General features: G+C 43.6%; 1 protein-coding gene across 3 annotated transcripts in view; it reads right to left on the reverse strand.

Moving 5' to 3' along the window:
- The window catches only part of LOC138265631 (ephrin type-A receptor 3-like), a 451,343-nt gene that overhangs the window by 152,742 nt on the left and 271,072 nt on the right, over window positions 1-27,529 (reverse strand). For all 3 annotated transcript variants that reach the window (XM_069213518.1, XM_069213517.1, XM_069213519.1), the window contains exons 5-6: window positions 20,260-20,595; window positions 3,240-3,352 (exon numbers count right to left, since the gene is read on the reverse strand). In XM_069213518.1, coding sequence (XP_069069619.1) covers window positions 3,240-3,352; window positions 20,260-20,595 — 449 coding nt within the window. The remainder of the gene's footprint in view (window positions 1-3,239; window positions 3,353-20,259; window positions 20,596-27,529) is intronic.

The following is a 27,529-nucleotide window of genomic DNA, read 5'->3' on the forward strand; positions in this document are numbered from 1 at the left end:
CTTCACCTCTCATTCACCCCCCACCCTCTGTCAATTCTCCCTCTTAGACTTTCTCTCGAAATAGAGGCATTTCAAAAGTCAATAGGGGGATTGACGCTTGTAATCGAGAGCTGACAAAGGAAATGAAACATGCCTGCTGCACTGTGAAACAATTTAAAAAAAAACATTGCTGTTTATACAATATATTGATAGTCAATAATTAAATATGCGATGACAGATTTTACTTTTCAGAAGTGGAAGAGCCTATTGTGAATTTTAATAGATGTGGAAGACTAAATCAAGGATCGGACTGGGACAAAAAATAGGTCAGAACCGGAAAATAAAAGTGACCCCATTAGCGAACCAAAAAGCCAAAAGAGTGGCCCACATTTCCAAATCAGGGCAGTTGTGAACTTTTAAAGAGCCACTATATAGGTGTTTTACAAACTATGGGAACGTATATACATTTATGCCTGCTGTAGTCAATGTTTGTGGTAACATCAGAGAAATCAACAGTACAAAGCAGCCCATCAGACCATAAACAGGACCACAAATAATTTTTAAAAAAGCTGGCCCTCACGCTGACCTGTGAGATCAGCCCTTCTGGCACTATCAGATTACTCTGGAGGCCAGCCGGACACTGGATTCACACAAACTGTCAACAGAATGAATAGGAAACAAACTCCTTTGAGTTGATCCAAGATAATATTGTCAATTTCTTAAGTTAACGGCTGAAGGTTCTTGAGCCAAAGAAGCCAATTTCGAGTATGTATACCATGCAATATTTTCTCCATGAATAATGCCTATGCTGCGACATGTCAAAACGTAAAAAAATAGGTTTTCCATTGAAACCTGTTGCTCATTTACACACTCCTGAAAAGAGAATTTCATCTTAACATTTCCATCCAACTAGATTCAGAGAATATGTCTTGGGTACACTATGGCGAACTCCCTTTGCTCTTGATATTAAGTGTATGGTAAAGTGTCCTACATGTAGGTTGCGGATGTTCCTGCAAACTGAACTAAGTAGAATCCCATTATAATATCTACTGGCATTGTGCAATAGGTGAGCTTTAGCCTCATTTTCTTAACCATGGTTCTCTTCAATCGAGAAATGCAGTGGTAAAAGATAAAAAAATGATGTTCACATACTATCGGCGATATACAGTACTTAACTGGTCTTTTTTTCTTTAGAATGATGTATGTAGGCAGAAAAAAGAAATCAGTTGTCATTAAGGTGCAGATTTTTAGGAATGCCTTTCCACCATCTACTGAAACTATTGGCCTCATTTGCATGTCTCTAGGGGCACACTGCATTACCGGAGAGTCATTTATTTTGATGATCCGGTGGCGCAGTGTGCCAACCCATATTTACAAGGCCACACAAAGCCACCCTGCGTGGATTTTCATGGCCTTGTAAATATGGACTCCTTTCATGCAGAACACTGGGTGAAATGGGCACCCAATGGGCATTGCTTGGGGTGTTCCCATGCAGCGCCCATGGAACCCGAAAGAATCTGATGCATTCTGAGAACGCGTCAGATTCTAACAGCACCTCAGGGTTGGGGTAAGAAAGATGCAACATGGAAAAATATACTTATTTCTCCCTGTTTTGTCCTCTTTCTATGTGTGCTGAATTCTCTTGTGATTGTTTTTGTGCCAGAAGGTGTCCCTTCCTGAACAAAAACTATCATCCCTACAATACAGGCACCCTTGCACCATGGTGCAGGGGTGCCGCCGTTGGCACTAGGGAGCAATTTGTGTGCCAGTGCAGGGGGAGCAGACAGGAATACGCTGTATCTTGGAGATACAATGCATTTCTACCTTTTCTTTGTGACGCTACTTGCTGCGCCGCCCTGCGTCATAGGCCTCGCAAATGAGGCCCTATGTACCAATTGTGTTTTGGCAGTTAGTAAGCACCCCCTAACCATACGGTACATCTGTCACACAGTACTGATTGTGTAACGTGTCATACAACTTTTAGTTTATTAGCGATGCGAGGCAGTATGTTTCAAAGTTTCGTTAGATTACTTCTGGACAAGTGTTTGCACCAATAACAATCATTTATTTCCTAAATGTAGGTGTAATTTATTACATTTCAGCTGTGCATTCAAAAGATCATGGCCCCAATGCATTTCGAGGGTTGGTCTTCATCAATAACCCTTCACGTTCTGCATGAATGGTCTTGAAAGAGCTAGTGCATGTTGCAAGCACATGGTAGCCAGAGTTGTGAGATGTTAACATGGAATTCTGGTGAAAAGAGTCTAGGTGCCCAATAAGGGCTTTGAGGGATGTGAAGGAACGTTTAACAACCTCCCCCCTCCATTAGAAGGACACCGAACAAAATCCCTTGGGGCCCAGATTTTTTATTTTATTGATACAATTTAATGAATGTCAAGTAAATTCAAGAAATAAAACGAAGCACTTACCAAATAGCCCACACTCAAATCAACACTCTTTCAACAAAGCTCTCCCACATGATGTAGTGTGCTACCCATCTGCTATCATGCTAAGGTGCCTCGCCATGGGTATGTGCTCCAAACAAAGCAACTACAGTACAATACAAATAAAACTGACTCCATTTCTTGTGGCAGGAGTACGATGAGGGCAGCAGTGGCTCGGACCTCAGTTATGTGTCACCCTTCAAGTGATTGCTAAGGTGTTTCCACAAAGGCCTAATAACCGTATTGGCAGAACCTTTTGTAAGGCTTAGTCAAATTGCCAATTGCAAAGGGCCCCAATTTTTCAAGGAGCACCTGGCAAACCTAAATTTCTCCCTGTCACATTTCTATTTTTGTATCTATGGTTCTCTCCCTCTCTGTCTACCTGCCTCTGAATCTCTAGGCCTAGTGCCATCTTAAGGATTTTATGGGCCCCTGAAAAGACAAATTTCGACTGTGTTGCGTGACCGTTTCTGAAGTTTGTTTAGCGAGCACCACACAGATTTGAATTAGCAGAAACTTTGTAACAGTAATCAAAGTTGTTCCAAACAGGGGTCCCCAGAATATGTCTTGCCCCGGGATCCGAAAATTCTTAAGATTGCCCTGCCTATGCGAAAACACACCAGCCCAACAGCATCTCACTATTAGCACTTCGCAGTCCCTCATTTATGGGGCAATTGTAATGCGACAATTCTGCAACAACCGTCGCTGCGCACACAGAACAGACAGCGCGCGCTGCAGCTCGAGGTTTTCTCTGAGCAGGATCAGCGTCCGCGTCTAGCCCTTCCGCCGCTACCGCTTCAAGGTCTCAGCACTGACCTTCTCGTAGTAGATAACTTCGTATTCCACAATGGCCCCGTTGGGCCTCTCTGGCCCTTGCCAAGCCAAGGTTATGCTGTCCTTGCTCCTCCGCTCTTTCAAGACGACGTTCACTAGAAGAGAGATAACGGAAGACTCATTAAACCACACAGCACACAGAGAAAATAACCAGCCCAGAGACTTGCTGCCTTAAAAGTCTTGCAGAAAACCGTTACAGGGGTAACGGAAGAGAGCGTAACCATGCCAATGCCGTCCCAAGAAACGGGGAGGTGTTGCTCACAATTTGCAGTTGTTTAGGGCACGGGGTATCCCTGCAGAACAGGGACATAAACACCGCATAACGAGCTCCATAGACAAACCACCTTCCAGAGAAGAAGAAGAAGGTAATTGAGGTAGAAGGGCGGAGGGAAGTAGCAATAATGAAAGGAAGAGGAAAGGGAAGGAAAGGAAAGGGGAAGGGAGGGCGAGGAGGGTGGGGGCTAGGGAGGTAAGTAATCATTCTGCCCTCAACATATTTGTTTGTTTATGCCAGCATGTTCCAAGGTCATTAGAGCGTTTAACAATAACAGCGTTGCCAGTGTACAAGTGTCACTACAGTCCACATAAGGCTTTACAAATATAGAATAAAACAAAAATGCACTTGAGCAAGGAGGAGAATATTCCCACATGCGATACACAAGTTAACATGAGAAAGAACCAGACATGCCTGAATCTAAAATGCAACTCATGAAATGAACAACTGAATTGAGAGTGACGTCTAAAGACCAAAGCAACAAGAAAGGACACCAGAAATAAATCATATATATGAGAGGGATAGCATTGCTATAAGTGGAAAAAATAATATGGGCCAGAATACAAAAAGAATCCAGTTTGTCAGAGATCAGAAAAGAAGCAGTTACCTGAGTTCAGAGTGGAAGTGCAGTGCTTAATTTGTGCCAGTGTTTCCAGGCTCTCAGCACCACCTCTTATTTATAAAACTGGTACCTAATTATGACAGTCCATCACACTGTGGTGCTGTCTGCCTTTTTTTAACAACAGAAAAGTGTTTCACAGTCTCATAACTTAAAAAATTCATAATAAACTATCATGTTTAGCCATCTTCACAGCGCAAGATGGCATGGAATAGTCAGAAATGTCACACTTCAATCAGTGTGATGATTATTAAATAGCGCTGGAACTGGCACTTGATAGTCCTAGCAGGGGCTGTGGGTGGTGTGAGCTCCGGAGGCCGACTGAGAAATAAGTTGGACACTGACATTTACTACTGTACAGATTAACCACTGTGGAAGTGTCTTTGGAAAATAATTTTTTTCAGATATTTACTGAAAACAGCTTGATGGGACGGAGTTCCAGACTCTACTTTCCCTACCTGAAAAAGATTGCACATTTGCCTGCTCTGATATGAGACTTGGGGTTTCTAAAAAAGCGTTTCCACTGTGTAGCAGTCATTGGTCTCCAGACAATCACATCTTGTTTGTCAAGTAAATAGGAGTGGAAGAGTGTTAAGAACGATGCCACTCATCTTGTAGAAGGATCATGCTTTGGTGGGAAGCCACTAAAACATTAGTAAAATAGGTGAAATGCAATCAAATATTTTACCTACACACACTGAATGACCCACTGCATACAGAACTGCCTTCGACCTGTTGAGAAGTGAATGTATTTCCATAATCAAACCTAGATAATCCCAGGGATTCAATCAAGGATAAATTGATGGATTCTCCACAGAAGATGCAGTTGGAACCATGCATTTGTAGCCACTGCGTTGATTTGTTACTGGGGATACCATCTTTTATTTAAAATAAGGGCTAGAGATTACGCATTGTCAATGACAGTTACTTTGCACTTCAAAATGCACATTCTAAAAATGAATCAGCGTGTTGGAATATGTGGTGAAGTGAGCAGAAACTCACTTCCTAAAATTTTGAGATTGTGGGAGTGAACACTTGATACCTTGGGTTAGATGCTGAGCATGACTGGGTGAGGAGATCTTAAGGGAGAGCTGCGCATTGTCAGCATATTTATGATATTAGATATCTGAGTTGACTAAGACCCCCAATTAGTTCTATGTAGAAATGTAAGAGAGCTGGGGACAGGACAGATCCAGGTGGAACAACTTGAGCCAGCAGAACATGGTTTAATCAGCTGTTACTGGGCTTAGTCTGCTCAGAACGGTTTGTTAGGTAGGATACAAACCAGTTAAAGACAGTGTTCTTGATGTGCATGCGTCACTACTGTACACATAAGGTTATACAAATATAAAATAAAACAAAAATGCAGATTGAGAATATTGAGAATATTGATAAGCACAGAATGACTCAGCATTTCAAAGGCAGCTGATAAATCCATGAGGAAAAGATGAAAAGCATTTCCAGGATGAATGGTGCAACATTCAACACTTGAAGCAAGGTCGATTATATACTGCAGGTCTAACTGAAACCCAACTAATGATCATCTAGCTGTGCAGTGACATTCAATGTATAGACCTAGATAAGAGGGTACCCAACATTCAGGGACATGTATCACTAAGCCAATACTGGAAAAACACTGCTAAAGTGTCCAGTATCAATTCCTTGCATCAGTGATAAATTCACTAGTTTGGTCCAGTGAGGCAATAGCTGGAACTTCCACCCTTCAGCTATATTAGCTGGAATACGATCAGTGGAAAAGAGGGTTTCACCTTAGCAAATAGCTTTTAAGGGTGTCCTCTGGAAGTTCTTCAAGCCTATTCATGATGTCTTTAGAAATCAGGTTGACATCGAGAACTGAAAGTTATGTCCAGAACTTGGCCACATAAAGAACAGCTGCCATACATAGTGTCTGATATTGACCTACAAAGCTAACGGCTTTAATCTTGATTTCCAGTACCATGCATTGCCTTCAAAACTTGGTACTAGTACTTTTAAGGTGTTTTACTTCTTGTTTTCTTTTCACAAGAATCCGGAAGTCTCTGACACATATTCACTCCTCTTTTATAACACATTCTTTTCTAATTGCTCCACGAGTGTCCCCACCTACAAACTCATAAATGTATGTTTTGTTTTCAGAAGTACACATGACAATGTCTGTCTATTCTGTATTCTTAACCTTGAGGTATTTCAATGTCTCACACTGTTCACTCATGTCGTATTGTTAGAATGGGGTTTCTGGTTGGCTAGGGTATTCAACTAAGCGAGGCAGAACCCAGCACTCTGCTCAGGGCAAGTAAGTTACGCACCAAAGATAACCTGTGCTCACAACCTGGTAGCTTGGCGCAGAGTAGGCAGGCTTATCCCCAGAGATCTTGTGTAAAGCGTTTGCACAACACACTCACACCAGTGACACAATAAATACACCATAAAAGATACACCACCCCGGATTATATAAAAAATTGATTTCTTATATTATACTTATATCATATAGGGCCAGATGTAGGAAGCCTTTTGCATGTCGCAAACTGCGAAAAATGCAGTTTGAGACATGCAAAAGGCCTAACGCGATGCACATCCTCAAATTGCGAGTCGGTACCGACTCGCAATTTGAGGATGCGACTCGCAAATAGGAAGGGGTGTTCCCTTCCTATTTGCGACCACATCACCATGCTGAGTTGCTTTGTGACCGCGAATGTGGTCGCAAACCAACTCGCAGTTACCACCCACTTGAAGTGGGTGGTAACGCATTCGCAAACGGGAAGGGGTCCCAATGGGACCCCTTTCCCTTTGTGAATGTCGCTAAAAAACTTTTTTCAGAGCAGGCGGTGGTCCAAAGGACCACTGCCTACTCTGAAAAAATGAAACCAAATGGTTTCATTATTTTTTTGAATTGCAACTCGTTTTCCTTTAAGGAAAACGGGCTGCAATTCAAAAAAAAAAAACTGCTTTATTAAAAAAAGCAGTCACAGACATGGAGGTCTGCTGTCTCCAGCAGGCCACCATCCCTGTGAGAGCAGGGACTCGCTATGGGGTCGCAATTTGCGAACCACCTCATTAATATTCATGAGGTGGGTCTTTGCGACCCCATAGCGAGTCGCAGAAGGTGTCTGAGACACCTTTCTGCATACGGGTTTGCGAGTTGCAATTTGCAAGTCAGTATGACTCGCAATTTGCAAGTCGCAAATTTTTTTCTTGCTACATCTGGCCCTGTATCATAAGGGACATAAGTCATAAGAACTGGTCATATAATGTAAATACTGGAGTAAGGCTTGTTGTTCAGATCTTCAAAGAACCCAAAACGACATATATTATAATATCTTTGCATGAAATGCAGCAGGTTGGGAAAAGTCACATGAATCATCAATTATCACTAGCAGTACAGGAATCCACAATATATCACTGTAAGAGCATAGAAGACTCCTATTACGCATTAGGTGGTATTTAGGGCTTCCATGCATGGCACATAAGTATCAGCCCTTCTGCTAGTTGTTTTACAATAATTGTAGGCTTCCTGAAATGCACAGGTTTCTGAGTGACACCCAGGCCTCTGACAAGGTCACCCTGTTGTGCCACCAAACCAACAGAACCAGCGCCCCCTCAATTAAGACTTCTGGGCGCTGCCCACGGTAAGGAGCAGAGGTGGGGGCACTCCCCACTGTCTTAGGAGCATGAGGAACCCTCCTTGGACACCCCCACGTGTAGGTTGTCAAAGAGGGTGCTGCATGTGAGCACGCAGTGCAGCGGCGTGAACAAATGTAGCCTTTCCCAGCCAGTACCGGACTGCCCGAGATGGAGCACAAGGTGGCAGAATCACAGAGAGTACTTCTTTCAACGGGGGAAGCCGGGCGACTCTCAAGAGGGGTCCCAACAGTCACTTGTCTCTCCTGGGCGTCAGCGGGCTTCTGGAGCAGCCCACGACATTCGCACACGATTAGGCGACACTCTGGGGGTTGAGGCTCGACTCCACTGTCAATGGTGCAAGCCTCCTCTCCCCAAGCGGTGCATTGTGGATTCTGCATGCCCTGGCAGTGAGTTTGCAAGGCAGGGCACCACCAAAAGAAGTAAGTGGTGGTGCAACCTTAACTCTTTGCCCCAACTGGCGCTCAATCCCAACCAGTGCTTCGGGCTGAGTAGCTTCTCAGGGCCACATTACCAAGCTCACTAAAAGCCAGGATTCGTTGGCAGCACTCCCAACACAATGCTCCAGGGCACAAAGAGCACAAAACAGTGCTTAGCAAGTGCTGTGTGGCTAGCCCAGTGCTCACCATGTGCTTAGTGGAAAAATAAGGGGGAACTACACAGCACTCGCTATGTGCTAGCCTTGAGAGAGAATGATGTGGAGATAAAAGCGTTCACCATGTGCTAGGATTACCACAGGAAGTCATATGAAGTGCTTAGCATGCACTAGTCAGGAGGTGACCAGGGTGAAGAAAAACAGCACTCTCTCTGCACTGGGCTTTCTGGGAGGCGTTAAGGGGGCACAACAGGGCAGGCAGGTGAGCTCAGCTTGATGTACTTATACTCAAAAATGTCTTTGTTCAGGGGGTGACTTCAAAGGAACCCTTTCAAGTGAAACACAACCCCATTTCAACTGAGCCCTATGTGCAGCCATCAGTTGGGGTAATCAGGCCAGTGTATGGGGGCAGGAAACAGCCTATTGACATGTAGGGGGTGAACCACCCTCCCTCTCCCCAGCACAGGATGACTATCAGTATACAGATGGCTCTTCTGACATACCCAGTCTCTCCTGCGTTATGGCTAACTGGAAAGTATGCACCAAGTGTAGATGTCACTCTGCCCTAGACATGGATTGGCGTCAGGCTGCACAACACTAGAGTTATAGGCACAGAGAAATGCCCAATTTAAAAAAGTGACATTTTTGAAATAGTAATGTAATGTCCAACTACCCCAGTAAACAGGATTTCTCACTGCCATTCCAAACATACCAAATATGCCCATGCTACTCCTCAAAGATGAGAAATTACCACTTTGACATAGTTAAGGGAATTCCCAATGCTAACCTATGAGAGTAGAAGCCCTCATAGTAGTGAAAAATTAAATATGCTGTTTGTCACTACTGGACTAGGACGTGTAAAATATATAAGTCCATGTCCTACCTTTTATATACACAGCACCCTGCCCATAGGGCTATCAAGGGCCTACCATATGGGTGAATTAGGTGTAGTAAAAAGGAAGTTTAGGTGTTGGCAATAATTAACAAGTCAATGTAGCAATAAACTGCACACATAGGCACTGCAGTGGCAGGCCTGAGACAAGTTTCAAAGGCTACTTCTGTGGGCGGAGCAACCAGCGCTGCTGGCCCACTAGTAGCATTTAATTTACAGGCCCTGGGTGTATGGTGTACCACTTTACAAGGGACTTACAGGTAAATTAAAAATGCCAAAGGGGTAAGCTAATTATACCAAGTTTTAGGGGAGAGAGCACATGCACTTTAGCAGTGATTTGCAGTGGTAAAGTGCCCAAAGTTCTAAAGCCAACAAAAAGAGGGTCAGAAAAATAAGAGGAGAAAAGCAAAAGGTTTGGTGATAACCCTGCGGAAAGGGCCATTTACAACACATATGCACATCAGTGTTTGCATATCCAAATTCATCAACATCTCCATAAAAAAGTTGAGGTTTGAACATGTCAAGACCTTTTCAGTTCATATCAAAACTGCCTTCAAAGCTTCTTTGTTTTTCTAGAGGCATAACTTTAAGAACACAGTCCTCCAGATATAGTCTCATCATTAATTTATTCTGCTAATAAGGTCAATTTTCTTAGGCTGTACATCCCCATAGTCACTGCAACATTCCTTTGTCTGTCACCACGGCCTTGTCCCACTGATTTGTCACTCTGACAAAAATCTAAACTTTACTTGTCTATGAGTATGAAGCACACCTATGACTGCAGCTACCACATAGTTTCACGTGGGACTGTGTCTTGTGTGATCTCTATGGCCACTCCTGCAGGGAATGTGACTGTCAATTGTGCATCAGGTTCAGTGATATCGAAGCTCAGAGACCTTAGTGGCCCGCTGAAAACTGAATATTATTTTATTTTACAACCTAAGCAGCAGGGGGAGGTCAAGGTTTTATCTTGCTTGCACCAGGGCCCACTGAACCCTTGCTCTGCTACTGCACCCCTAGTATTTTAGCCAACAGTATTGACTAATGTCGGTTCCGAACAGTGTGGTAGTCGTCTGATATAAATATTATTTTCTAAATATTGTAAGTAATTTTAGACCTAGACATTTAGTCAGGATCCCAAAACTACAGTTCCCAAAATGCAAAGTAAGCTATGTGTGCGGAAAGCCAGGAATAGCTGAATATATAGCACGTTCCATCATGCTACTCCGCACAGCTATGCCGCCACTGTGGTAATTATGCCTCTACCCTCACGATTACGATAAGAAATGTGTACCGTCTCCATCTGGCATGGTCTCACCTCTCTTCCTCTGTAGGGTCTGAACAGCTTTTGTGCCTGTCTGATGCTCGGGATAATGTCAGTCAATGTGTGAGCGCTGGGCGGGAGAAGGGAGGCAGTTGGGTCGTGATTGATGGCAGAAGGTATAATGTATTGCTCTGACATTACATAAGTGAATTAAGACTTTCCTGATTTTAGATTTGTAAATTACACATGCTGCAGAATACGAAATGGGGCCCAGTCGAAGGCAGCGCCATAATTCAGCCAGGAGGTTCAGCGGCATGCCGTCATAGAAACCTTCAGGGAATTACGTTACAGTAATTGCGCAGGGAATGGTAGTTTATAGAATATGTGGTTTTGCAGTAATTCCATTTTCTGTCTCCGCTTCCCTCCTCCTCTTCCCCCTTCTCGCCTCAGCGGCCTTCTCTCCTCGGGCCTTCTCCTTCCCTGTCTCCTCAAGGTGTTGTCGCTTGTTAATTCAGACATTTCGCCTCACTCAATATGTGATTTAAAATGTAACCTCTAATCAAACAAAAACCTACACATGGACGTGCACCTGGCTTGTCTTCATTGTGTTTTATTCCTGAAGAAGAAAGTAGATTTTTCACGTTTGCGAATAATTTCTTTGGGCCCTGTTCACAAAGGCAGATTTGGTGGTAAACATAAGAGGTAGGTGAGACAATACTCTAAGAGGGAGAACCAAGCTAAGAGGCGGCTCGAAGAGACTGTACACCAGCAAAGCCTTTAAAATATTTGGCATGTGAATCATGACACAAACATGACCTAAGTATGTGAAAATTAGTGTTGAAAATTCAAAAATGGAGTAGTTCTTGAAGTGGTTCACATTAATATATCAGATTATATCGCTGGTTTGAGAAGTATTTATTAAAGGTGAGAGATGTTAAACATGATCTGAAGAACATTGCTGCCTTCACTGATGACCAAGTCAGTTGTCACATGTATCCTACATGTTGCTTAGATTCTATTACAGCTGGAAAAATACAGGCTATTAAGTAAACACAAGAGAGGTTTTTATGGAGCGCACATCCTATTTGAAGGTATTCCTATCTAATAATGAGCAAAAAGGAGGCGCAGTGAAAAAAAATATTTGCCTAAGATCACACACATTGGTCAAGTGGGGAAGTCGGAATTGAGCCCTAAATCTACCAGTTTAACACCGTGCAATTCAGCTACAAGATGGGTATTTCTTTCTGATTGTTTTCGTGTTATTTTTGCATGTTAAGGTTTGTCTCTAATTCTTGATGGATGAGACTAGAGATCGAGTACTTTTTTTTGGCAGTTTTACACAGTGCAAATCTTGTCCAAAGACATAAGAGTGCTTCACAACAAGCAAACTATGTTATACTTTTTTTGTTCAACGGAGGAGGTGCCGGGATTTACAAAATACTGATCAGAGGCAGGGATTCAAACCTGGTTTATCCGTTGCATGGACAGCAGCTCTGGCCATTGAGCTCGGCCCATTTTGGGATCAAGGTTTAAAGAGGACCTCGAGCTGAGCTAGAGCCAGGCATCTGGTTAGAGCTTTCAGTGGCTTACCCACTTGGAGTAAAGGTATGTTTACAACCAAATTCACCTGTTTTATATCTGCCAGGAATATAAATCACAAGCAACACTGTATCACCATCAACAACAAAACGGTTGCTTTTGATTATATATATATATATATATATATATATATATATGTATTTAAATAGCCAATCATTTTCACTGCACTCCACGAAGTCTCAATGATGTGTATTTTATTCAAGTAACAACCACCTTGGTTGTTACTTGAATAAAATACACATAATTGAGACTTTGTGGAGTGCAGTGAAAATTCTTGGCTATTTATATTTTTCGAGAGTGGTCCTCTCTGTCACTGGGCACCGGCAGTGGAGTGCGCCACCCAGCAACTCTTAGACTATTTTGTTCGACAATATATATATATATATACATACATACAATTCTTTTTTATTGACAGTATAATACACATATCCACAAAAACAAAACATACTTGAGCAGTGACAGTGTTGTGAGTACATGTCCATTGTAATATCCAGCTTTCCACACAATACTTCTTCCCCACTACTTAATTCAATCAACATTGATGAGGGATACAGTGGGACCCGATCGCTATTCCACCAGGCCAGTGGAGGCAAAGTCATTACAAATGTTTCCTCTGTATACATTCCATTTACCTAAGATTTTACCCCATTTTTTAGGGCAGCCACGACCTTCATACAATATCCGCTCAGCCAACATACACCAATCCATATCTCGTTTCCAGTCTCCCAACTGTGGTGCCTGTTCTGCCCCCCATAATCTCACTATATTACATTTCACTACCAATAGTCCCAAGGTCCACCATATCTGTTCCATGTGGTTCAGGTCTGTTGCACTCCAGATGTTGAGGAGAAACCATTTTGCCGAGGCGGTCATAGCACTCATGAACTTCATTCATACAGTCCACTACTGCTGGTCACAAAACGTTAGTGCTGGGCAGTCCCAGATAATGTTATAAATTGTACTAACTCGCCCACATCCATGCCAACAATTCTCTGTCATTGCTTTACCCGTCTTAAACAGGGTTGTCTGGGCGTAATAGGACAGATGCAAGATTTTTAGTTGGAATAAGCGTAAACCCGCCCATATGGCCACTTCCCTAGGCGACGCCAAAGCTTCCACCTATTCATCGTCCTGCAACTCTTCTAGATCTTGAGCCCATTGCTCCCTCAGATGTTGCAAGGTATCAGGTAAGTTATTAATTAACTTTTTGTATGTCAGGGAAGTGGATTTTTACATGACACGTATTCATCCAACAGGCAGTCTTCTGGGGTGAAGGCTCAGAGAGCTCTGTTCTCCTCAGCAACACTGACTTGGTTGTGTGTCGCAATTGAAAATAGTGATAAATCTCAGTGGGGACCAGTTGATAGTCACACTGCAAATTTACCTATGGATGGACAGCTCCCTGAGCTAAGAGGACCCCCTACTCAAAAAAGGCTTGTTAAGTCCCGGTTGTCAAACCCTAGCTGCTCTTCCAGGGTACACAACCGAGGTGTGTCCCATAAGGGTGTAACTTGCATGAGTTTACCGTTCCAACCTAGGGCCCTCGTGGCTGTGTGCCAGAGACCAGTCATGGTTGCTGTTGGGCCTTAGAGGGCTGTGTCGCTAGCTCTGCTGTAGAGCTCCCAGTGATACCCCTGGGACGCATTATCAACCTATCCATTTGAATTGTGGGTTTGTCAGGGGGAAAAAAGACCCAATTATTGATGGTGGTGAGTTGTGCATCCCAGTAGTGTTTCTGAATATCAGGCAGGATGATCCCTTCAATGTACCACCTCCAAGTGAATTTTTGTAGCGCAATCCTCGCTGGGCCCCAATCCCAGAGCACTGTTCTAATTTCCCCGTCAATGGCTTTAAAGTATGAGTTCTATAACGGGTTGGGTGTGTTTTGTAGGGCTTTCAGGAAACAGGGCTGGGACATCATCTTAAGGAGGGCGGCTCTTCCAAGGACTGATGGGGGCAGAGACCTCCAGTGCCGAAAGTCCAGTCTCAGCCTGTCTAGTGGTGGTGAGAAGTTTTTATGGAAGAACAAGCCTGGCTTGGTAGTGATGAATATTCCTAGGTAGTGGAACCAATCCGTTGCTATGGTAGCCTCGCAGTCATGGTGCAGTGGGGCACCCAGCCCTTCAGGTGATAAATTAGTTTTTTTCCAGTTAATAGTAAAACCAGAATAGCGGCTGAAGTTAGTTATGATCTTCATCAACCTCTCTAGTGTAGACTTGGTCGGTGACACAGAGCAGAATATCATCAGCGTATAGTGGGATTTTGTCCTCCCAATGGTCAATCCACTGTAGCCATGTACTAAAGGGTCCTGTCTGACCCAGGCCAGCAGGCGCTCAAGAACTAGAGCAAAAATCAGCGGTGATAGGAGACAACCCAGCCGGGTTCCTCACCAAAGTTCAAATGCACAGGAATGTCCCCTGGCAACTTTCACCTGTGCCAACGCGCCCTTATATAGTAGCCTCACTCCGTCGATGAAGAGCAGGTCGAGGGCCAGCCTGTCTAGAAACTTGAACATGTAGGCCCATTATGCAGTGTAAAATTAAATTCTAAAATCTAATGAGAGCACGAAGGCATCTTTTTTTAGATTGTTCGCCTGACACAACACATCATGAAGGCTTCTGAGATTCAGAGTGGGCTGAGGCCAGTCATAAATACCAAATGGTCTGGATGAATTAAGGAAGTGCTAACATTGAGCAGGTGAGAGCCCAAAACCTTGGCCAAGATCTTGACTTCGCCAATAAGAAGTAGAATTGCCCAGTATGGGGCACAATCATCAGGTGGTTTCCCTTCCTTATGGATAACTACAATGGTGGTTAAGCTCTGGTCTCTGGGCAGCAACCCTTGTTTCAGACTCTCCTTAAACATATATGCAGCAAGTATGGAGCTAACTTCAGGGCCATACGTTAGTATGGTTCAATTGGCATATCATTTAGGCCGATGGCTTTATCTGCTTTGAGATCATGTATTGCTTGTATTATTTCAGCTTCTGTGAGCTCTTCCACTAGCAGGACATGAACAGATTGCTCAAGAGTTGTGAGGCAAATGTCAGATAAGACCTCTCTGGAGTCCTCTGCCGTGGCTGTAACAGCCAAGGAGTATAGGTGTGTGCAGTAGTTTGCAAAGGCAGCAGCAACACTTTACCTCAGCAATGTTCCTTAGTCTGTTGTACCTCAAACAACCAACAGCTAGCCTATTCCCACCTATCTAGCCAGGCTAAGAGCTTACCCACCTTGTTGCCCACTTCATAAAGCGATTGTTACATGACCATATGACTCACCCTGGCCACATCGATGGCCTTGTCTTTGTAGTCCTTCTGCTTTAGTTTCTTAGTATGATGGGGGTCAGTGGTATCTCACATGACAAGATGCTTCTCTAATTCCAATAACTCACCTTCAAGAGTTTTTAGTTTGGCCCCTTCATCCCTTCTGTGGCAAACAATCAGGGTTAGGGCCTATCCTTTGAGAACTGTTTTTTATGTCTCCCATAGGGTCCGAGATTAAGCAACCGAGGCCTTGTCCTCAGCAAAATAATGATTTGTGGCCTCTGTGATGATTTCTCTAATATAGGGCACTTTGAAGCACCAGGGATTGAGTGATATCTTGCGGTTCTCTGGGCCCTTGTGGAGACCAAAGGCCGCCCAGAGTGTGAAATGGTCCGTAATTCCTCTGGCCAGGTGTTGGGCACCTGAGTAATAGGGAAGCAGGTGTGTGAGAGTGAAAAAGTAATAAATGCGAGAGAGACTGCTGTGTGTCCCAGTGTGGAAAGTTTAACGTTGGAGCTCAGGATTGTGAGAGCGCCAGAGATCAGCTAGACCAAGGGCTGAAAGAAAGTCACCTAAGGGACGGCGGGATGATCCCGCTAGTCTGAGAGGCCAGCAATCACATTCCGTTCCTCACACATCACCAAATTGAAGCTCCCCCCAGTAACTATGTGGATTCTGGTAATTGAAGCATGACGGCACTCTGTTTGGGCAGCATACAGTCATCGAAGTGTGGTGGGACATAGACTGAATAGATATTGTCTGTTGCTTCCTCCCAACTTCCCATAAGGGCCGCATACCTCCTGTGCGCGTCTGACCAAGTCTGTTGAAGGGTAAGTGGGAGCGATTTCATTACAAGAATGCCATCTCCTCTGGATGCTGTAGTGTAACCTGCGCATACTGCCATAGTGTACCTCATCTATTTAGTGCTTGATATGTGGCGCCCTTTAAGTGTTTCTCCTGCAGGAGGAAAATATCATGGGCTCGGCATTTGATATACTGCATCACAACCCCTCTTCAGAGTTTATCGCCTAGGCCATTTACTTTCCAGGACTTAATTTTGATCTTTAATCCATTTGTGGAGTCACATATTTGTGGGTTTAAGCCAGAGGCCTATCTGGCCAATCAATTCACCCCCTTATTTTAGGGTTTGTTGAAAGGTTTAGGAATGGTGCTTACAAGTAGAGTGAATGCTAACATCATGTATAATAAAGTAACTGTCCAAAACACACAACAAAAAGTAAAAAAAAAAAAATAACACACCTCCCTTCCTGCCTCCCTGCATTGCAGACTCAAAATTGCCTGCCCTCCAACATTGCAAAGTGTCAGTCACCCCAGCCTAATAATGAAACTCGAGATGACAGTGACAACCACCAACAACAGCATGGACAATCCCCCGACCCATCCCCTTTTCTCATTTCTCATGTGTAACCAAGTGTCATCTGTTGTCAGTAATAAATCAAACATCCATTAAGGCATTTATAGTCCAGCTCTTCCTTTTGGGAGTCTGCATCAGGATAGTGTACGATCAGCCATGGACTTATCCCACTATGTCAAACCAGTCTTTGAACAAGTCATGTTGCATCATCTCACTCTCATTTTGTTGCTGCAGCGAATGTCAGCCATCTATTGCATGCCCAGCATCATCTCTGCATTCTTTAGTGCCAGGCACCTGTTGCTGCTTGTGCGGTCGGTTTCGTCAATTCAGTCCCCCGGTCAGGCTCAATGGTCAAGCCAGTCCCATGCAACCTATGGAGTTGTGAAATGCCTGGTCTTCCCCTCCGCCACTGCTCGCAGTTGTGCCGGAAACATAATGGAATATTTCTGGTCTCGATCCCTCCGGGCTTGTTTTACTTCCATGAAGTTGTGACGCAGTTGCTGTACACGATTGTGAAGTCTGGGAAAAAGCTGATAGTTCCATTTTCATATTTGACTGGAGGGGCACTCCAAGCTGTTTGAAGAATAACATAGTTGGCGATTATTATGCAGAGTGGTGCACCTGGTTTGGGCATGGAATCTCGGATCCTGTATGCCCTCTCAACCGAAAAGCACTTAGAGAAGTCTCAAGGCTGCAGGAGTTTAAGGATGCGGTCTTCCACAAAGAGGTCTACAGATGGACCTTTGGCCTTTTCTGGGACACCGACCACGCAAATGTTGTTCCTCCTCAAGTGGCCTGAAAAAAATCTTCAAGCTTTCCACCTAAGGCCTCTCTGGCGATGCACAGTTCCTTGACTTGTTTCTGCAAGGCTGCGGTGTCAGTCCTGAGCGTCCTGAGAAATCCTCTCCTTCTTTCAGCTGGGCACTCATGTTACAGACGTCTTCCCATGCAAGAGTGACCTCTGTGGAAACCTTGTCAACTGGTTTGGATTGGAATGCCACATACATTTACAAGGATTCTGCATGAAAAACTATACCAGATACAGCGTTCCATGTAGATTCCTGTGAATGTTTGTGAATTCCAGAAATAATAAATTTACACTTTCAAGTGAGTGTAAATCTGCAAGTGTAGATTTTCCAAGTGCTTTTTGAATGGGGCCCTTGAATTTAATTGGTTGAATGATTACATTTTGAAATAAAAAAATAGGGCAGCCTGGTTCTGTCCATTAAAACTTAGGAAAACTGCTCAACGATATTAAATACAATTTCAGAGGCACTCACACTAGGATTAGAAATAAATACCAACAAATTTAACTTAGATTCATTATATTTTAAAATTAAAATGTGGGCACTAAAAATATTCAAAGGGGACATAGACAAGATGGGGGATAATACCTACGACATCGGCAATTTTGTGTGTTGAGGGTTTTATTTTTATATTTATTATTTTACTTATTTATTTACAGTATATATTGTACTTGTCGCACTGCCAGTTCAGGCATTTGAAAGCGGGACAATACCAGTAAGCCTTCTGTCAGTGCCTATCAATTTATTTACTGTCTTTGGAAATTCTGGGATACAGTCATGGATTTTGTCCATAGATCCAGTAATGGACTCTTCTTTGGTTCGAACATTTTGCTTGTTGACAAAAATACTGCAAATTTATAATGCCCTAATAAAACCATTTGTTTTTATAAAAAGTGCTTGTTAAGATCTTTTTTATATATCTTCAACTGATTTACTCAAATGTATACTCTAGGAGGCTTAATAGCTAGGGGTGACTGTAGCAGACATGCACATAGAGGATTTTTGTTGGGCAGGGCCTCCTATTTCTATTTAAGTCTGTGTCTTTGTGCTATATCAGTCTGTCTCTGTCATATTTTCTTTCTCTCGTGCAGTCTCTCGCTCTCTCTTTTCACTCCTCTGCTGCACACATTCATTAATCAACTCCAGTGCATTCTTAAGGATTCTTAGGGCCCTAGATAGTACATGTTTAGGGGGGCCTCTTCGGAATAACTTTGAAATTGTTACCCATTTCAACTAATTCAAGCCCTCATTATGCCGAAACAAACTGATTTACATGAGCATGCAAAAACAGCTCACAGTTAAAGCTGCCCGGTATTCCATAGCCAAAAAGTACCAATAAAAACCTTGATCTAGCAAGTTTAGAGAGAGCGGTGGGGTTGAGAGAGATGATGTAATGAGGCAGACATTCAGTAAAGAGATATGAGAGGTAAAATAGGAAGTAATGAGGTAGAGAGCAGACTGAGAGAGGTGCACGTGCGTTGACGAAGATCTCTGTGTTTCTCACTGCAGAGCATGCAAAAGGCACGCAGTTTCAGGAAGTCTGAAGGGGTGATAGAGGGGTATAGTGAGGTGCGGTGCGGGGGAAACATGACGAGGTACAAAGGTGAGAAAGACAGACGTGAGTTTGGAAAATATCAAGCAGATGGAGAAAAGGTACAGGGAGGATGGAAACAACAGTGAGGTACAGTGAGAGGTGTGAAATATTGTGAGAGGGGGTAAGGATGTGGAGATAGGCACAGCGAGGCGAGGTGAAGAGAAAGCTGAGGTAAACATAGGTGAGGTAAAGAGTTGAGAGGACAAGAGAGGAGTACACACGCAAAGATGTAGAGACAGGTAGGAGGGATAGAGCACGAGGTAAAGAAAGGGGTCCTGTGGAAGCTGTGAGAAGTAAAGAGAGAGAGAAAGTCTATTTTTATTTAATTGTCACCAACTACCTAAGAGTGTGAGGTTCAAGATTGGGCCGACCTGACCACTCATCAAAACACAATTGTCACCTTGCAAGTGAATCCCCTGGAAGGAAAAAAGGCTCAGGACAATAGCCTACTTTGCCCGGCCCTTAAAACTTCTCACCCCATCTCTCACTTGCATTCACTTGATTTCGACCAGCTTATACCAACTTACATTTTTAACTCACCTGTCCTCTCAAACGTCTTTTTTTCCCTCGCAGGCAGTGCAAGTAAAATTGCCCAGTACCTGTGAAAGATTGCCCAGTATCTGAGCAAAATTGCCAGTCACCAGTGCAATTTACAAGATCTAGCCCCTTTTAATTATGTCTACAAAATTACCTCTACATAATAGTAACCGTTGACTTGCAGCCTGTCAAATGTCTTTGCTCCAAGCTCTGCTAAACTGCCTAACTAGGAAAGACTTCCAGCCTACTCACAAATTCTGTCAATGTTGCAATTCTCTTTCTCCGTAGTTTGTGCTTGGAGTGTTAATTAACTGTTAGCTATTCTTTCAGAATTCAGGCCAGATTCATATATGTGATAGCTTATGTTATACAAATGTATGCAGCTTAAGACAAATATGTATGTTTCTTAAACAGCATGTATATAAAAAGGTATGCATTCCACACAAACATTTTTTTTTTGTCCAACACAATGCAAAGCTGCTGAACATCTTAGCTGGGTTCTTTATGATCAAACAATTAAATGGTGGCTGATGGTAAATGCCTCACCTGCTTGGCTAGTGGTGATATTGAGAGTTATGAACTGCTTTGGGGTGGGGCTGAGCTCTGAGACTCCATTCACTGCCTCAATATCAAATGTATAGTTGGTGTGAGGCAGGAGGTCGGTGACCAGCACCCTAGGCAGGACCAATCCAAAGGGACGGGGAATGTAGTGGACTCCGCTCCCACATGAACTGCAGCCATGACCCTGCCATGGGCACCTGCGGCAGTGGACATTGTAGGTGGTGTCGCCCCGGCCCCCGCCATCCCGTGGTGGATTCCACTCGATGGTGATAGATGTCTCGTTGACAGTGGAAATTGGATTCTCCGGAGCAGATGGTGGCCCTGGTGAAATGAAGAGAAAAGGGTGTAAGATGGAAATACAGATGAGCACGACAAAGCCAATCTATTTGGGAAGCACCTGTCTAGACCGTCACCCATGATAGGATTACAAACGACCTCCTGGAGATGAAGCCGTTCATCATCGCTGGGCTCTTAGAGGCACCCCACAAATCATCTGACCCAGGTGACAGGAGGCTGCTTGATGGCATATAGAAGGAAAGCTGACTTCCCCCTGCTGGGCTGTCTGCAAACCCCTACAATTTCCCTGCAATCAATCAAATCAGATTCCTATTATAATGCTTAAGTCGGAAATGGAGCCCGCTGGTTTGGTGCTTGCGCAGTGGTGCAAAAAGGGTACTGTGAGCCTGAGTCCTTGTTAATGCATATACAATCAATTTGGAACACAACTAGCACATCTTGACTTTGCAAAGTACCGGCAGGATGCATTTAGCTAACATATGTTCATGCTAAAGCACAAACATCACTAAGCAGAAGCAGGTACAGCCAAGGGGAAGGTCTGTGGAAAAATCTGCACATCAATTTATAACTATACACCAGTCCATGTGAGCACTGCATTTCTCCCAAATCTATGGTCAGAGTACAGGTCTCTACCACATCCCTGCAGTGCTCAGAAACTACCATCATGTCAATCAAGTAACCACCACCCAAATCAAGAAGGTGCTGCATACTCTTGAAATAGAGCACTGGATTTCCATCAAATATATGGTCAAAGCCTTGGGCTCCACCGACATCACTGTAGTGCTCGAAATCTACCACCATGTCAATTAGGTACCCCACACACAAATCAAAACCGGCTGCATAATCTTGAAACCTCTAGGACCCACTTGCTTCCATTGTACTTAAAGCCTCATAAAACTTACCCACCCCCACACATCTCACCACTGTGCATCCTCTGTTTAAAAATGTCTATAACTCTGAAACATACATCGGAAGTTATTCCAGTCTTAGCATTTTTAAGCAGTGTCCATTGCATCTCAACCCTGCTAAATTATTCCAAGAAGCACACCAACATCTGGCAATGTATTTGAATCTTGACCTGTATTTTGTTATGAAGTTTCAGCACTCTGGTACTCCAGCACAAACCCTACTATGCCCACCCCTATGTCTCATGCTCACTGTGGATGGAATATCACAAGCCATAAAGTCATGGAGAAAGACCCAAGGGAAGACCAATCATTAAGCCTGTATAGCTTACAATTAGATGCCAAGTACTACCTCAGTCACGGTGTGAAAGTGATCCTGCACCTCAGTGTCCAAACCACAATGCTAGGTTCTCATTTCTCTCAGTCTACGGGAGCAAGAATGTTAAGTGGATGATAGAGAATACAATGAAGGTAAATTGTGCCTCAACCTCAAAGAAGGCCCTGGGCCCAGAGGTACATAACTTTAGCACAAATCCTAACACCATGGTTACACGAGTCAAAGGGGGTGCTATCCAATTCAACAGTGTCATTAGTCAACAAATGCACGGACTAGGATTTTCTTGCACCTATAGTGGATTCATCTGCAGAGCTGAAACAACACTGCACCACTTAGTTGAAACCTCTTTGAACCATTACAAACACCACTAGGACCTGAACAAACACAACTAAGAGTCTGCCAAAACCCAGATTAACTAAAGTAATGCAACATGGCTGCATGGAACTCTAGTGTCCGATGAAACTAGGAGAAAACATGATATTTCCATGCCTAAAAATACTTAGAATTTTATGTGGCTTAGCCTTGAGTATTTATCTCCATGTAGAAAGTTGTACCGGAGAGTATGACTCAAGTTTAAAGTTTTAGCACTGTGCTAGCATGGCATTTTAGCGTGAGAGCGGCCAATGGCATAATTGACATGTGACGGCTTACTAAATACGGTACAGTGCAATTTTCTCCCATTCATGCAACTACAGTACTGTGTATTTTCATGCAGCACTGCACTAGCCAGTTTTTAGCTATTCTGGAGGATTGTTTCTAAAAACTGTATTAGATTTGGCCAGTGTGAAGGTGGAATTAACGGAGGCTGTTGGCGTTCTCCCAATAACAAAGGGCATACCCCAGGGTTTTGGTTGACCAGAGACAAGGCTGTTGTTATGGTCAAATTAGGTTCACATCCTTTATGAGTATTCTGAGAAATGTGCATAGCCTTGTCGACCCAAGTCTCGGATTGTCTGTATGTTGCATTTATATTTTTTGTCTATTGTATTTTTTGTTATTACATTCCATCAATAAAGCATTCCAATTAGAAATAGTCATACCCTGTTAAGGAGGCCACGGGACAACAAGGAGCTACTGTGCAATAACCGTGGGGGTGAGGCCTTTTGCTACTGCTGTTTTGAGGCATACCCTAACATGGCTCTGCCTATTGGGCCAAGTACAATTTTAACTCTTTAAGCACTTGACTTTCAGTAGCAGTGATGGCAAGCTGATAGATTTTTCTGGGAGGATAGTTTAGGGGCACATAGGCTCAGTAGTCAATACCACCCCAAGCAGCCTAATGAGATCAATGCTCTGCACAGTGCTTCTCTTTGTAGAAAATACCTTACGGCACATAAAACATAGAATTTCACTAGCCACTCAATAATGCTAAAATACGTGGTTCATTGGTGCGAGCCTTTGAGCTCTAGGTGCTTTTTCTGTCTAGGCCTCCACTTGAATTGAGTGAGTTCCACTTTCCACTGGGATCCCTTTTTTCCAGTTCTGAGTTTTCAGTATGTCTATGGGTGCAGCTCATGCTCCCCTCCCCCCAGGTGTGCATTAGAATTCCTCCTCTAGGACCGAGGTCTGGTCAGTCTCTCATCAAGTTCATAGCAGCAGCATTGGATTGTGTTTGACCCTCCTGTGGCAGTGGATCTCACCAGCCTCCAGGCAGCATGTGGCAGCTGGCCATGTAGCATATCACTTGATGTGTCATGGCAAGAATAGAGGCTTCTGTTGTGGGCCTTCTTCTGGATGGCAGGCTCAGGTCGTGCCATATTCTTGATCTCCAGTTGGTACTTGACGTAGGGTGCTGCTCACTTTGATACTCCAGTGAGTACTTAGTACTTCTTTTTGAAAGTAAAAGGCATATGCTCACAGATGGCTTTTTAGCTCCTCCTTCAAAATTCAGGCCAGATTCATCTATGTGATAGCTTTTTTTACACATATTTATGCAGTTTAAGACGAATGTGTGCTTTTCTTGAACAGCATGTTTATAAAAAAGATAAGCAGAACATAGCCCACATGCACTCCACACAGACATATTTTTGTCCAACACAAAGCAATGCTGCTGTACATTTTTGCCAGGCGCTTTATGATCAAACAGTTAAAAGGTGGCTGATGGCAAATGCCTCACTGCTTAGGGAGTGGCGATGTTGAGAGTTATGAACTTCTTTGGGCTTGGGCTGAGCTCTGAGACCCTGTTCATTGACTCAAAGTCAAATGTATAGCTGGTGTGAGGCAGGAGGTCTGTGACCAGTACCCTTGGCCGGACCAATTCACAGCCCAGCAGAAACTAGCCACTATCTTCAACACACTGGGCCTCAAAATGAAGCCCTGAAATCTTCACAGTGCCACTCAAGGCACCTCTCTAATCACTTAATCTTCAGGACTAGTTCAGGCCCAACACGCCCTTGGCAGTGCCGTGGTCACGCAGTCCGTTTGTGGGGCATACGGGTCACCAGCAGGTGCTTATTGCAGTTTCAGTCAGGCCTACTACAAGGGGACACCACTTCAAGTGCCTTGAGCCTCTGGCGGGCATAACTGACAAAGGTCATACTGTCCAATCCTGCAGTACCATGAGTCGTTCAGCGCATTTGCTTAACAAATCTCTCTCAGACACACCCTCCGACAGGGTCAATTGCGACTGTCCCTTCCACGATCTGTTCCTCCTGCAAGTTTGTCGTGTCCACCCCTTGATCGCGGGGAAGATATCTTAGCAAACAGGAAAATAAAGTAATTCCTCCTTCAGATTGGAATCCAGATAATATTTTTCGACTCTGGGGAGCAGGCTGTCAATGTGACACCAACTCTTGGCTGTGTAGTAGCCCCTGAGTACTCTGCTGATGCCCCACTCCTCAGTAGAACAGACCACAACAAGAACAATGGTACTTGAGCTCCTATCTTTATACTGATTTCGTGGACAGGGGATATATATTCCAGATCTGCTTCCTTGGAACCACTTCAGGTTTGTTCCCCTTTCACTTGTCCTAGCCAGGCCACCTTCCAGGCCTGGTATCTGTCTGCAAAGATGCTCTGCCCAGCAGGACAGACTCTCTTTGCATTGACACCATCGTGCTCCATGTATGAAACCTGCAATAGGGTTTGTAGTCTCCTGTCACTATGATAGTGCGCCTGGTGCACCTCCACGGTTCAAGACTACATCCAAAACTTATAATTGTTAAAAGACCAGGATTAGGTCAATGCACACACACAGGGTTTAGTGTGTGGCACGAATAAAAATACAAAACAGGATTGCAGGCCTTCAGTTCAAGTGTGCACAGCAGGGGACAGGGCTGTACATCATGATGGGGACGTTCCTATTCCAGCCTAAATGTTTCACAAAATAAAACAAAAATGTCCTTGTGAGCAACAGGGCACGAGAGTTCATAGCTTATTTTAGGTGTATACCTAAACCAGGGGATGCTATTGCAAGGGGCTGTGGGACAGTGTGACACAGCACATATGTGAACAAAAACAAGAGCTTTTAGTGTGATGTGAGATCTACATTCGCTTTGCTCACACTCACTACAGGTGGTGTCGTAGAGTTTTTAAACAAAATAGGTAGAGTTTTTGAACGCAGTTGAAAAGATTCAACTTGATTGTTGACTTGAAGAGCACACTACTGTTGAGGGGAATAAGAGGGGAAAGGCATCTAAATCTGGAACTGGCAGTGGTAAGATTTGGGGACTACAAGGCAGTGTATGAGATTGGGCCAAAGGTTGGTACTTACTGGGATGTTAACTATCGGAGCTAGTGTTAGAGGTGTGATTATGGATATACTTGAAGACTAGAGACAGAAACCCATTTCGGGACCTGTGATATATTAATGTTAAGCTTGAGGGCAATTGGATGTAAGGATGGGGTGTAGTAGGGTGAATGGTGCACAGGTGGTGACATTCAAAGCCCTTCCCTAGAGCTAGTAGACTCCAGGAGAGGCTGGTGTAGAAACTAGTGCATGTTTGAATGAGTGGAATATCAGAGGAGAGCTTTTTTTAGACATTGAGAATTTTTGGTGGACATTGTAGTGATAATGAAAGTCAATCATTGCTTGTCAGAATGCTCTGCAAAGTCTTGAGTAATGGAAATAGAATGATAGAATGTAAAGATAATGCAAACGAGTATGAGATGGATTTAGGAGTGGAACATATTGAAAGATAACTTAGGTGCTGGTAAACGAAAACAGGTGGAAATGCAGTTGGTGTTTTTGCAACTTGGTCTTCATATTGTAATGTATCTGCTGTACCAATCCATCAAACCGCAAAATGTAGGTTAGAAGAAGGCTAAAAAATCTCCTGCCAAATAAATTTTAATTAGGCAGGATTCATTTTGCAATCTGATGCGAATGCCTGCAAATGTGGGAACAGAGATCCGCCTGCAAGGAACTGCAGACCTATGTCTCTGCGTTTGCATTCCTTGGGTAACAACATTTTGCAGTGGTCCTTCTCACTACTGTCTATCCTACAGGGGTGCCCACAATAATTCTCAAAGGGGAAACTGTTCCGTGGGGACAGCTTCGTCTTATGAATCAGTTACCACCAAAAGTCAGGGGTTGGTTGAAATCAATGACTTGTACATTGATACAGCCCTCTGTGATTCAGAAGAGGACGAGACTGATTCTCTCCCGCCCCCCTCCTTTTGTTTGCAATTCAGAAGAGGTCATAAAAGTTACTTTGCAATTTGCAGAGTAACTTTGTACACTTGACAGCATTCTTTTAGGGTTGTACGTCTTTTGATTTTGCAAATCACAGGCTTTGCAGCTGTAAAGTAGTTTTGTACATCATGCCCTTGTTTTTTTTCCAGGTTAGGAATTAGGCAATTTGCAGTGATACAGCTTAGTAAAGCAGGGGTCCAGTAAATGCTGAATTGTTGAAATAAGTCAGGGAGAGGGAAAGAGATTAAAACGTTGGTGCCATCCTCAAAAGGCGAGTGGAGAAATGGCAACGGATACGATTATTGGTAATGCCCTTTATACGGGGTAACCTCCCAAAGTAATTAGAAGGTGTTAGACACTCTGTTCGTTCCACGTTGGGTGTCTGTACAGACTGTGATTACTCACCTATGCGTGTGTGGGGGGTCATCAGGGCTGCACATTACAAACGATTCTACATGAGAAATAGAATGTTTAACAATGAAATCCTGATGCGGAGCAAACAATTGATATCAATTAGAATCATCTCGTTTTGTCCTTTTTTAAGTGTAATGATTAAGAAAAGGAACGGACTGTTTTTGTCTGGAAAACACATATCCATCTCACACATTTTAATGGTCGGAAACATAATTATAAATAATGTACCGTGACCTTCACCTTGCAACAATTTTTTCCACGATGCAAACTTTACATGGTAGCATATCACTTTTTCCAGCTCCCTCACTCAGCTATAAAAATGGTGCAGAATGTATATGTTGCAATTTGTCCATAGTGCAATGCATTAGATAACATCACTTTATGCATTTGAAGACAACTGTTGTCTCTGGATGTATAACAAGTTAACTATGTGAGTCAAGCTGGCTAGTTATTGGGGTTTTTCCCTCGCCATTTGGGAGTGCAGCAGCTTTAGATGAGGAAGCAGTGAGTTCCAAACCATGGTGCCTGCTGCAACAGACAGGCGCATAGGCACTGGAAGTAGGGATGTAGGCCATGCTGCAACTCACCCAAAATACCAATAAAGGAGTTCAGAAGGTGAATGAGCAACGATAATGTCTTTAAATTGATTTTGTTTTTATCATGTCACAT

Source organism: Pleurodeles waltl, chromosome 11, assembly GCF_031143425.1.
Source record: "Pleurodeles waltl isolate 20211129_DDA chromosome 11, aPleWal1.hap1.20221129, whole genome shotgun sequence".
Classification (NCBI taxonomy): domain Eukaryota; kingdom Metazoa; phylum Chordata; class Amphibia; order Caudata; family Salamandridae; genus Pleurodeles; species Pleurodeles waltl.